The 13,834-nt window shown below is 38.8% G+C and overlaps 1 protein-coding gene across 15 annotated transcripts in view; it reads right to left on the minus strand.

Annotated features, from left to right (window-relative positions):
* Positions 1–1,110: 1,110 nt before the first annotated feature.
* The window catches only part of ZNF485 (zinc finger protein 485), a 76,781-nt gene continuing 64,057 nt past the window's right edge, over positions 1,111–13,834 (minus strand). For 14 of the 15 annotated variants that reach the window (XM_072739408.1, XM_072739409.1, XM_072739412.1 and 11 more), the window contains 4 exons: positions 13,409–13,495; positions 10,754–10,880; positions 10,297–10,392; positions 1,111–2,610 (listed from right to left, as the gene is read on the minus strand). In XM_072739408.1, coding sequence (XP_072595509.1) covers positions 1,529–2,610; positions 10,297–10,392; positions 10,754–10,880; positions 13,409–13,495 — 1,392 coding nt within the window. In that variant the 3' untranslated portion in view covers positions 1,111–1,528. The remainder of the gene's footprint in view (positions 2,611–10,296; positions 10,393–10,753; positions 10,881–13,408; positions 13,496–13,834) is intronic. The other variant, XM_072739418.1, reaches the window with a different exon arrangement.

The following is a 13,834-nucleotide window of genomic DNA, read 5'->3' on the forward strand; positions in this document are numbered from 1 at the left end:
ATTCAGATATTATATTGTATATTCATATTCAAACCATTTATCCACTGGGATATTTATATTATTCTTTTATTAAAAGATTTATTTATTTTAGAGAGAGTAAGTGCATAGGGGGAAGGCAAAGAGGGAGAGGAGAGAGAATCTAAAGCAAACTCCCCACTGAGTATGAAGTGTCAGATCACAACCTGACCCACCAAGGTGCCCCTCAGGTTTTTTTTTTTTAATTTTTTTTAAATTTTTTAAAATTTATTTATGATAGTCATACAGAAAGAGAGAGAGAGGCAGAGACACAGGCAGAGGGAGGAGCAGGCTCCATGCACCGGGAGCCCGACGTGGGATTCGATCCTGGGTCTCCAGGATCACGCCCTGGGCCAAAGGCAGGCGCCAAACCGCTGCGCCACCCAGGGATCCCGCCCCTCAGGTTTTTATATTATTCTTATGTATGTTTACGAACTCTTCAGATATTCTTTTTTTTAAGATTTTATTTATTTATTCCTGAGAGAGAGAGAGAGAGAGAAAGAGGCAGAGACACAGGCAGAGGGAGAAGAGGCTCCATGCAGGGAGCCTGACATGGGACTCGATCCCGGGTCTCCAGGATCAGGCCCTGGGCTGAAGGTGGCACTAAACTGTGGAGCCACCAAGGCTGCCCCACTCTTCAGATATTCTAAGTATTATTTGCTATATATGATGGTGAATACTAATTCTATCCAAGTCTCGTTCTTTGTATTTTAACACTGTGAAGACTCTGGTCCTACAAAGGTTTTTAGTTTTTATGTGTTTTTTGTTTTGCTTTGTTTTTTATTTTTATGGCTTCTGATTTTTTTTTTTAAGATTTTATTTATTTATTCATGAGAGACACAGGGAGAGACGCAGAGGAAGAAGCAGGCTCCCTCTGGGGAGCCTGATGTGGGACTGGATCCCAGGACCCCAGGATCACAACCTGAGCCAAGCGCACTCAATCACTGAGCCACCCACATGCCCCTGAATTTTCTTATTCATTAAGACAACTATGTTAAATTATAGAAGATTCATTAATATATATGTTTAAATATTTCAAAAAACAAAGCCAAAGTCAAAATTTCATCATACCAATAAAAACATTCTTCTCAAAGATAACAGCTTTTGGACTTTATTTTACCAGGTGTTTTTTAATACACAGGATATATATGAACAAATAAAAATAGCCTTATTTTTTTAAATATAAATTAGACCACAATATGTAGATTTTCTGCAACTTGGTTTTTTAACTTGAACAAGGTATCATGGGGATATTTCTATGGCTCTATAAGAAGCTCTACCTCATTCTTTTTACTTCCTATATCATGTTCTATAGTAACTATTTCCAAATTGATAGACATTTAGGTTCTTCAAATATTTCACTAGTACAAACCATACTACAGTGAACATCCTCACAAGTGGGAAGTTCTCCAGGATACAGGTACACAGACTATTTTTCTTAAATGTGTGATTTGTTGAATGTCTCTTCTTTGAGTATCAAAAAGAATAAACTACTTCTGCATGATTTACCACACTAATTACATTTGATGGCTTTTTCTTTGTTATGCATTTTCTTATGTTGTTTAAGGGCTGAACTCTGGGGAAAAGCCTTCCCACATACATTACATTCATAAGGTTTTTCTCCAGTATGGATCCTCTGATGTTCAACAAGGCCAGAGCTATGCCTGAAAGATTTCCCACATTTCTTACAGCGATAGGGCTTTTCTCCAGTATGAATTCTCTGATGTCCAATAAGGGTTGAGCTCTTTGTAAAGACTTTCCCACAATCATTACATTGATAGGGCTTATTTCCACTATGAGTTTTCTGATGTCCAGCAAAGGATGAGCTATACCTGAAAGATTTTCCACATTTACTGCAGTGATAGGGTTTCTCCCCTGTATGCATTCTTTGATGACTAACAAGAGTTGAGCTCTTCCTAAAGGTTTTTCCACATTCATTACACTGATATGGTTTCTCACCAGTATGGATTTTTAGATGTTCCAACACAGTTGAGTTATCCCTAAAAGCTTTCCCACACTCATTACACTTAAAAGGCTTTGCTCCACTATGTATTCTCTCATGACGAGTAAGGGCTACATTCTGAGTGAAGGCTTTCCCACAGTCATTACATTTGTAAGGTTTCTGACCAGTATGAATTCTCTGATGACGTAAAAGGATAGAGTTCTTTCCAAAAGCTTTTCCACATTCATTACATTTATGAGGTTTCTCTTTAGAATGAATTTTCTGATGATTAACAAATGTTGAGTGCTTCTTAAGGAATTTCCCACATTCAATACATCTATAAGGTTGCTTTCCTGTGTGAATTTTATGATGATTTAAAAGAGATGAGCTGCTCATAAAGGCTATTCCACATTCATTACATTTATGGGGTTTCTCACCAGTATGATTTCTCTGGTGGCTAATAAAAGAGGAATTATATTTGAAGACTTTCCCACATTCCTCACATTTATAATGTATCTTCTCTGTGGAACTTCTGCCCTCCCAGTCCAGGCCTCTTTCCATCATGACACTTTTTGTTTGCTCTCCCAGACAAGATCCTTCAGAAGTACATTGCTTTATGGTGGACATCTTTGTTTGAAACCAGTACTCCTGAACTAAAAAAAAAAAAAAAAAATTAATTCAAACATTTTCTATGTTGAAATACTAAAAGTGAGAGGTGCACAGGATAAAAATAAGTTTCTATTCTACACAACTAAGGATTGTGTAAAATTAATTCACCCCACTTTGATTCTTGCTAAGAAAAGATAGCAACACTAAAGATAAAAATAAGTAAGAGTCTAAAGAAATAGAAGGAATTATATAATAAACACTGTATTTAAAGAATGCAAGGAGCATCTAAGAAGTTAGCAAGTTAGGCAGGTAACACAGAAAACACACATCCCCCAAAATAAATGAGAATATGAAAATAAACACATATCTAGAGAGAAAACCACGTATCCCAAAGCAAGTCATGATTGCTAGTGCAGATTCTTACAGGGTGGTACATTTGAGAACATTTTAACATATTCAAAAATTTATGATTAGCTTTTTCTGAGAATTATTTTTTAAAATTTTATTTATTTGAGAAAGAGAAAGAGCACAAGGAGAGGGAGCATCAGGCAGAGGGAGAGGGAGAAGCAGGCTCCCCGCAGAGCAGGGACCCTGACGTGAGGCTGGATTCCAGCACCCTGGGACCATGACCTGAGCCAAAGGCAGATGCCTAACTAACTGAGCCACCTAGATGCCCCTCTCTGAGAATTTAACAGAGAACCAATATTTAATGTCTCAGAGAAAAAACAGACAAAATATTTAAGGAACCAAAACAGTTCTCAGGCCAAAAGATTTTACTGTAATCTACATTTTTTAAACATATCTTAAAAAGAACATACCAATCAAATGGCAATTTTTTTTTTACAAAGTACACACATGAGACCCAAGAGAAAATATGATAGGTAAGATGATTCTGACAAGTAGATTCTGAAAAACTAATGGAGCCAAATCTGTGATAAAACAAACACTGCCCAATTCTTTTACTGAATGAATTTTTTCTTATATATACATATATTTATATCTTTTATTATTGATATTTATTAGCCTGGGGAGAGATTCCATATATCAGATACTAGAGCTAAGACTTATTTTTTTAGAACAATTCAAGTGAAGCTGGGTGAGAAACAGCCCAGATCTTTCAAATGGCCATTGATGGGATATACATTTAGTGCATAATGGTTAAAATAGAGAAAATTTCAAGATACTGATTGTTAAGGTAGGTGGAGGCAAACTAGCCATATGAAGAGAAATGCAGGCATATGGACACTTGTACTATGACAAAGGTAGCTTACAGAGCAATAAGGAAAAGAAGACGACATTAGCACTTGTAAGATGTGGGGGGTGGTTAAACATGAACCCTACCTCTTGCCATACACAAAAATCAACTTTAAGAGGATGATAAATCTAATAATAGGGGTGCCTGGGTGGCTCAGTCAGTTGAGCACCTACCTGCCTTCAGCTCAGGTCATGATCCCAGGGTCCTGGGATCAAACTCCATGTCAAGCTCCCTGTTCAGCAGGAGAGTCTGTTTCTCCCTCTCCCTACCTTGCTCATGCTCTCTCTCACTTGCTCTCACTCTCAAATAAATAAAATATTTTTTTCAAAAATCTAAAAGTAAAAAACAAACAATAAAATGTCTAGAAGTTAACACAAAAGAATGTTTTTAGGAACTTGAGGAAAGGATTTATTAAAAAGGATACAAAAAGCACTGACAAGAAAGGGAAAAAGATTAACTAGCAATCATTAAAATTAAGAATTTCTATTCATCAAAAGACCACTGGGATCCCTGGGTGGCGCAGCGGTTTGGCGCCTGCCTTTGGCCCAGGGCGCGATCCTGGAGACCCGGGATCGAATCCCACGTCGGGCTCCCGGTGCATGGAGCCTGCTTCTCCCTCTGCCTATGTCTCTGCCCCTCTCTCTCTCTGTCTCTGTGTGACTATCATAAATGAATAAAAGTTAAAAAAAAAAAAAAAAGACCACTAATAGTGAAAAGCAAAGCACAGAAAGAAGGGTGAGACTGCATATATAACCAACAAAGTGTTCTCTGAACAGATATTTCATGAAAGATGATATATAATGTTCAATAAACATTTTTAAATGTCCTCAACCTCATTAGATATAAGGGATAAGTATATTAAAACCACAATGAGATACACAACACACCCAAAGAATGCCTAGCTCCAAAGACTGGCATTACCAAACATTGCTAAATATGGAAAAATGAGTAGTCTCACACACTGACGGTAGAAATATAAATGGCACAAACTTTTGAAAAACCATTTGGCATTATGTACTAATATGTGCTTTTCCCATAAAATAAAAATTCTACTCCTGGGTATATGCCCAAAAGAAATGTATCCACACAGGGGCACCTGAGTGGCTCAGTGGTTGAGCATCTGCCTTTCACTCAGGGCGTGATCCCTATCTGGGGATTTTCAGTTCACACTCCAAACCTACTGAATAAAAAACCCTGAGGGAAGGGCCTTCTAATTGTACTTAAGTATGCATTCTGATGCATGCTAAAGTTTTAAGAATCATTGATCCACAGCAAGGACAATGAATTACAGTGGTCAAATAAACTTTAGTGTTAGATTGAGGGAGGGAGGGGAGGATGGCTAATCACTGGGAAGGATCAACATGTGATTTAGTAGTATTGCCAGTGTTCTCTTCCTTGACCTGAGTGCTGGCTACATAGTATTCAATTTAAAAATACGAATTAAAGGATGCCTGGGTGGCTCAGTGGTTGTGTCTGCCTTCGGCCCAGGGCGTGATCCTGGAGTCTTGGGATCGAGTCCCACATTGGGCTCCCTGCATGGAGCCTGCTTCTCTCTCTGCCTATGTCTCTGCCTCTGCCTCTCTCTCTCTCTGTGTCTCTCATGAATAAATAAAGTCTTTTAAAAAAATACTAATTCAGACTGTGTATATATGTATTTTTTATCAATTTTTCTATATATGTATTAAATTTTTTAAAGGCTTTAAGAAAGAAAAAGGAAGGCTAGCTTATGAGTCTCTTAATACTTTGATCAGAGAAATCAAAACACAAATTGTAAAATATCTAATAGTCATGAAAAACATATTAGAACTTATTGTAATGAGACTGGGTGTTACACACAACTGATGAATTATTGAACACTATACCAGAAATTAAGTATGTACTATGTATGTTGGCTAACTGAATTTAAAAAATTAAAAGAATTTTTTCTTAATTTTAAGAAAGATGATAGTTGAAAAAAGAAACTCTTGAATACAACCAAAACACTGCACAAAAGTTTAAAGCTTTGAATATTTATATTTTATGACCAAGAATGAAAATCAGTGAACTAAGTAAATAATTAAGAAGGTTAGAAAAAGTAAATAAACCTAAGAAAACAAAAGAAAAAAGAAATTAAAGATTAAAAAACAGAACATAATACATAAATACATCTAAAAACTTTTTTAAAAAGCAAAAGAGTTAATAAATTTTAAAAAGATAAATAAATAATGTAAGAAATCAGCAGAAAGTAATCATAAATATAGAGGATATTACAAAAAGAATCATAGGGGTGCCTGCTGGCTCAGTTGGAATAACACACAAATCTTGATCTCCGGGTCATGAGTTTGAACCCTGCACGGCATGTAGAGGTTATTTTAAAAAATAAATTAAGTAAACTTTTTAAAAATACATAAAAATCAAAAAGAATCATAAAGTCGATTTTGTTCAAAACTATACAGATAAATTTGAGAAATGGAATTACTGGTTATTTTTAGGAAATGGTAAATTATCAAAAACATTTATAATGCTTTTGAGCAGGAGCAAAAATCTATTTGGACAAGTTACTATGAAAGAGAATATTACGAAATAACTACTCCCCAGTGCCTCTCCCCTGCTCCCTGACATTAAAAATAAACAAGTAAAAACAAAACAAGTGCCAAACTTTCAGGGAACCAGCTATCATGTGAATTAAACCATACCAGAGGATGAAAATAGGAAAGGTTTAAAAAATAATTTTAAGAGGTATTACAAAACTGAAATCAAAACCTAATGAAAATGGCCCTACAAAAAAGAAAAATGTAAATAAATTTTTATAAGTATCAGTACAAAAATTTACACAAAAGATTAGCAAACAGAATCATCTACTGGCATATTAAAAAAATAATGTAATGATGTCATAACCAAGAGGGTTCTATTAAGAATGCAAAGTCATTAAGATAATTGAGGATAAAATTTACCATCCTAACAGATCAAAAGGGAAAAGAAAGATATCTCCATACAGGCTGGAAAAGCATTTGATAAAATCCAATACCCATGGTTACTTTTTAAAAAATAATTTCTTAATGAAATAAGTGAATTAAATACTTTCTTTACATAATAACATTTATGTATCCCAGCTAAAAGGGAGAATCCTACATACAATGCCATTAAAGACACAAAAAGACAATCATATCCATCATTATCATTACTGTCGATAACCCAAAAAAAGTCAATATAAAAGAAACTTTAGGGACACCTTGGTGGCTCAGTGGTTGAGCATCTGCCTTTGCCTTAGGTCATGATCCTAGGGTCCCAAGGATCGAGTCCTGCATCGGGCTCCCTTTAGAAAGCCTGTTTCTCCCTCTGCCTATGTCTCTGTCTCTCTCTGTGTCTCTCATGAATAAATAAATTCTTTAAAAAATAAAACAAGGGGATCCCTGGGTGGCTCGGCAGTTTGGCATCTGCCTTTGGCCTGGGGCGCGATCCTGGGGTCCCGGGATCAAGTCCTGCGTCGGGCTCCCGGGATGGGCCTGCTTCTCCCTCCTCCTGTGTCTCTGCCTCTCTCTCTCTCTCTGTGTCTATCATAAATAAAAAAATAAATCTTTAAAAATAAATAAATAAGTAAAATAAATAAAAAATAAAACAAACTTTAAAAAAATACATGAAGTATACTCCTGATTAAAAAAAAATCCAGGGATCCCTGGGTGGCGCAGCAGTTTGGCGCCTGCCTTTGGCCCGAGGCGCGGTCCTGGAGACCCAGGATCGAGTCCCACGTCGGGCTCCCGGTGCATAGAGCCTGCTTCTCCCTCTGCCTGTGTCTCTGCCTGTGTCTCTAGCTCTGTCTCTCCTTCTATCTCTCAAGAATAAATAAATAAAATCTTTAAAAAAAAAATCCAAATTAAAACTACAATAAAATAAAAGTTTTTAACTATCAGATTGGCAATTATCAAAAAGTATAGGACATAGTTGACAACGTATGATCGGACTGGCATTCATACATTGTCAATAGGAGTATAAATGTATGGATACTGGTATTATCCACTATTTTCAAAAATATATTTACCCTTTCACCTAAAATTATTTTTCTAGAATTTATCCTATAGATATACTGGTACTTCAGAGAATTGATATGTGTATCAATAATCATTGCATCATTATTCATAGTTATTGTGTCCATTAATAGGGAACTAATTACATAAGTTACAGTACATCCATAAAATGGAACATTATATAGCCATTAAAAAGTAAAACAGCACACACACAAAAAAAAGTAAAACAGTGCTCTAAATGATGTAGGTATTTGAAATGATTTCCAAGATAAGACAAGAGCAAGATTTAGAATAATGTACTACCATGTACTTAAAAAAAAAAAAAAGGAATACATGTATATTCTTGCAAAGCATACATTATATCTGGAAATTTCCACAATAAATTTACACAAAGATGCCTCTAGGAAGAGGAACTGGTATGTGAAGAAGGGTACATACCATTTGAACCATCTGAATTTTGTACCATATGCACTTCTGAAAACTAATTGGATTTTTGAATATGCAAAAAAGGAGTGGGAAGTGTAAAACATGGAATGATTGTAAATCTAAGATTTATTAGTCTTCCAAATGGATGGAAGAAATGTCAAAGGAAACATTGTTAGCTTTTACTATGTCTAAATTCTAAACACCTTCTATCAAAAAATACCAAAATTAAAACAGAAAGAACAAAAAACAAGAATGAGTTACTACTGTTACTCTATAAAGAATCTACAGGGATCCCTGGGTGGCGCAGCGGTTTGGCGCCTGCCTTTGGCCCAGGGCGCGATCCTGGAGACCTGGGATCGAATCCCACGTTGGGCTCCCTGCATGGAGCCTGCTTCTCCCTCTGCCTGTGTCTCTGCCTCTCTCTCTCTCTCTCTCTCTCTCTGTGTGTGACTATCATGAATAAATAAATAAAATCTTTAAAAAAAAAAAAAAAAAGAATCTACATAGGGGCACCTGGTGGTTCAGTGGGTTAAGCGTCTGCCTTCGGCTCAGGTCATGATCTCAGGGTCCTGGGATCAGCCAGGAATCAGGCTCCCTGCTCCGGAGGGAGTCTGCTTGTCCCTCTCCCTCTGCCCTTCCCTTCTGCCCTTCTGCTTGTCCCTCTCCTTCTACCCTTCCCTGCTCATGCTCTCTCTCGCTCCCTCTCTCTCTCTCTCTCTCAAATGAATAAATAGAATCTTAAAAAAAAAAAAAGAATCTACACAAAAATTTAGGGGGAAAAAGTTAAACATAGTAAGAACAAAAAGAATTACTGAAAAGTATTAAAAGCAAAATAAAACCAAAAACCTAGTTTAAACAAATTATGTATTATTGGTATCTTCCATGAAATACAGTTATAAAAGTTTCTCTGAGGATGATATAAGCAAAATAACAGTTTTTTAAGAAAGGAATACTGGTAGGATAAATATTTTAGGTGAGAAAAACACCCATGTTTAAAGATTTTGAAATAAACTATGACACAAAGAAAGAGACATACAGAAAATTCATGCAAAAGTATATATAGAAAAAAAATGAGAGCCAAGTGCAAAGAATTACAGAGAAGAGAAATTTAAAAAGACCACAAGAAAAGGGAAGTAAATGCTTCCTCTTCAGTTTGTTAGCCAAAAATAGTAATTATCTGATAGTCAGGAAACTATGCTTACCCTTGGAATCTGCCACTGTTACAATATGATTAGAGATAATGGATATTAAAGCTAGAAAGGGATATGAGTCATTTATTTTTTAAAGATTTTATTTATTAAAAAAAAAAATTCATTTATTTATTCATGTGAGACCCAGAGAGAGAGGCAGAAACATACACAGAGGGAGAAGTAGGCTCCATGCAGGGAGCCTGATGCAGGACTTGATCCTAGGACTCCAGGATCACACCCTGAGCCGAAGGCAGATAGATGCTCAACCACTGAGCCACCCAGACATCCCTATGTAGTCATCTATTAAGCTAACGAGGAGAGAATTTGAAAGGAATCGAGAATGGATAGAAATAAAGTATATGGCCTGACAAGTGCCTGAAAACAGGAAGGGGCAAAAGCACACAAGGAGACTGAGGATTTTCAGAGTGAGATGTCATGGGCCTAAGGCCCTCAAGAAGGGAGCAGGGGATCCCTGGGTGGCACAGCGGTTTGGCGCCTGCTTTTGGCCCAGGGCGCGATCCTCGAGACCCGGGATCGAATCCCACGTCAGGCTCCCGGTGCATGGAGTCTGCTTCTCCCTCTGCCTGTGTCTCTGCCTCTCTCTCTCTCTATCATAAATAAATAAAAAAATTTTTAAAAATTAAAAAAAAAAGAAGGGAGCAGCTCTCCATAGGAATGAAGAGAAAAACTGTAAGTCATTTGACAAAACAATGACATTAAAAAGAGGAAACTGGTATCAAGTGCCCCAGCCCTGCTTGCCCAGACATGGGCCCTCTAAGATGAGCCTTCTGACCAAGAATCCCTCAACATTCACTGTGCTCGGCTGCTGCTTGAAATGGTTCCCACCTCACTCACCTGAATAATTATCTGATGGTATCTGTTGTACTTCCATCCATGGCTCTGCCCCTTGCTCCAACTGGGTGATTAGTTTGGGTTTGTAAGAGAGAAATCCTATTGTAGATAAAGAAAAAGAAATGTGATTGTGCTGGTGAACACAAGAGTTATCCCAAACCTCAGGGAGATCTCCATGTCAGGAAGGCCTAGAGAGTGGTATCAGGATGTCCAAATCATGTAGTTACAGATATATACAGGGAAAATTTAGAGAACTGGGCTAGACTGCACACAAAGCAGCCATCCTAAACTCTGTAAGGCTCTGACTTTCTGAGGGACAGAATGAGCAGTAACTCCAGCCTCTAAGCCTACACTAAAAACAAACAAAATCTCCCATTTACAATTTTCAAATACCCCATATATCCTGTGAAAACCCACAGTTGCCCAGGAAATCAATCTTGAGTTAAAAAGACATCCTTACCCACAGACAGCAGATTCCCATAGTTTTCCAGCATCACATCTTTGTACAGGGCCCGCTGAGTGGCATCCAAGTATTTCCATTCAAACTGGGTAAAGGCCACAGCCACATCCCCAAATGTCAGTGATCCCTGCAAAATCAAATCCAATTCTGCTCATCCGGGAACTGTTTACACCCTCGACCCTGAAGTAAGGAACCAAGAAGTCCTCACTGGAAAAGGAAAGCAACATATTCAAGGCCAGCTTCTGATATTTCAGATTGTTTATGCAGAGGGAAGTGGAACACAATTAATGAAAGGCTCAAGGAATAAAATATACAACATGCTAAGAAAGCAGACTTGCCACACAGGAACAAAACAGTAAAAGAAGCTAGAAAATGAAGCTAGGAATAAGGGGAGGTCGTGGCCCCTCATTTCAACCACACTGCCCTCCTTATGCTCTTCCAACACACCAATCATGCTCCCTCCTCTGGGCCTGGCATTTGCTCATCTCTCACTTTGTAGGTCTTTGCATAAATGTTACCTCATCAGAAAGTTCTTTTTTCTCTTCTCCCATTCTCTACCACTCTCTATCTCATGACCCACTTCACTTTCTTTTTTCTTTTTTTTTAGGATTGTATTTATTTATTCATGAGAGACAGAGAGACGCAGAGACACAGGCAGAGGGAGAAGCAGGCTCCATGCAGGGAGCCCGATGTGGAACTCGATCCCAGATCCCAGGATCATGACCTGAGCCAGAGGTAGAGGCTCAACCGCTAAGCCACCTAGGAGTCCCCCACTTCACTTTCTTCACAGGATTTCTCACTACCTGGCAGAATCAGATCTATTGTCAGTATTATCTATAATATGAGCTCCAAGAGGTTAGGGACCACCAGTGTCATTGCTGTCTCACCAGCCTAAAATTATGCCTGGCGCATTTTGGAAGTGTTCAAGGATCTGTCATTCAACAAATAAAATGAAACTCCAAGACATGCAAAGTAACATTAGCTTTATCCTAGAATTTACTGGGAAACAATACATATTTGTCAATTGCCTTTCATAGCAATAGCAACTTAATATGTACCAGGCACAGTGCTAAGCCCCATTATATATAACATTTATCTGAACTTTCACCAGGACTATCCATAAAGTAAACCTATTTTATAGCTAAAGAGACTCAGGCTCAGAGTTCAAAAACTTGTTCAAAGTCACTGAGCTGCTTGACTACAGTATGAAAAGAAGCTATAAAAAATGGTAATGAGACTAGAGCAATTTGGAAGACATGGCTATGACATATCAAAAGGAAGAAAATGGATAAAACTAAAAAATACATACACAGAAGTGTTTCAAATGAAATAATTTGTGTGATAGGAATATGGGTAATCTTTAATTTTTTAAACTTTCTGTTACTCTTAATTTTTATAATACTCAAATACATATTACTCCTGTTAACTTCTCAAAATCCTTAAAAACCCAGTTTTCTGCAGGATAAAGGCAAACTCTAGCTTGGCATTCTAAACTCTGAATGTTTCCCAATTTCTCTGGGCCCAGTTTGTTCCTGTTTCTTTTTTTTTTTTTTTTTTTAATTTTTATTTATTTATGATAGTCACACACAGATAGAGAGAGAGGCAGAGACTAGGCAGAGGGAGAAGCAGGCTCCATGTACCGGGAGCCTAACGTGGGATTCGATCCTGAGTCTCCAGGATCGCGCCCTGGGCCAAAGGCAGGCGCTAAACCCCTGTGCCACCCAGGGATCCCTGTTCCTGTTTCAGATGTAATAGCTTCACTCATGCTATAGCCTTCACCTAGTCACCCCATCCTCTGCAATTATGCAAGCTTCATCTAATCTTTGGGAAGAACTAAGAGGATTATTACCACCACTACTACCACCCTCCCCTCACCCTGAACATCAAGAGCACTATTACCACTGTGCCGTGTGTTATCACTCAGACACTAGGGCCTCTCCTTATATGATAAATGAGCCTGTTTCTCATCTTCTTTGAGTTGGCGACCCCTTTGAGGCGAGCGCTATACTTTACCTACAAAGTATTCTTCAGTTTCTAGCACTCTATAAATCATGGGTAGCAAGTCTATTCAGTGAACAACTGTAATGGGTAGAGAGGACTTGGGGCACCTGGGTGGTTTAAACTGGTTAAGCGTCTGCCTTTGGCTCAGGTCACGGTTCCAGGACCCTGGGATTGAGCCCCATATAGGACTCCCTGCTCAGTGGGTACCAGGAGCCTGCATCTCCCTCTTCTCCACACTTGTGCGATTTCAGTCACTATCTCTGTTTCTTTCTCTCAAATAAATAAAATCTTTAAAAACAAAAAATGTGGGGACACCTGGCCTTTGGCTCAGGTCCTGATGTCCGGGTCCTGGGTATGCCTGTGTCTCCCTCTGCCTATGTCTGCCTCTCTCTGTGTCTCTCATGAATAAATAAATAAAAGCCTTAAAAAACAAAAATAAAAACCAAAAAAAAGGGGGGGGGGGGCAAAGAGGACACGAAGGGACAACAGTGGGGAGAGATGTCCTTTCTCTGTAAAGCTGCATAATCCAGGACTGGCTTAGGCAACTTAACTTGGTCCAAACACAGGGCAGAGTATCTTCCAGGCAAGAAGTATAAACCCAACTTCACTTTGAAACGGTGGCAATTTCTCGGGGAAAGTTGAAATCAAACTTGCCTGGATCTGGGCTCTTGGTAGTCTTGGGGCCATCTGTCTCCTGAACTGTTCTCCCAGGCAAGGGCAAAGAATCCTGAATAAGCCAATCTGGGAAAGAAGAAAGGAAATATGAGGAAGTCCCTCCACGTCCTAAACTAGCTACCACTTGCTCTCTGCAGGCTGGACAAGCGCAGTCCTCCACCCTCCCTGCTCCGCACAAAGGAGGGCGGACACGAAGGTGGCTCAGGTCAGGGCCGGGGGTCTGCAGTCTGGCCCCGCGGGAAGCTCCAGGCCAAGCTCTGTCCGCCAGTCAGTCTGGCACCTCGCCAACACAGGTGGAAAGTCTCGTCAGTGACTCCATCTCCGGGCCTCCGTGGAGGCCTTTAAACTTTGTCAGGCGCCAGATTCGGGCGGTCACCCGCTAGGGCACGGCTCCTCGGGGTGGGG

The sequence above is a fragment of the Vulpes vulpes genome, chromosome 15 (genome assembly GCF_048418805.1).
Source record: "Vulpes vulpes isolate BD-2025 chromosome 15, VulVul3, whole genome shotgun sequence".
In the NCBI taxonomy this organism is placed as follows: Eukaryota; Metazoa; Chordata; class Mammalia; order Carnivora; family Canidae; genus Vulpes; species Vulpes vulpes.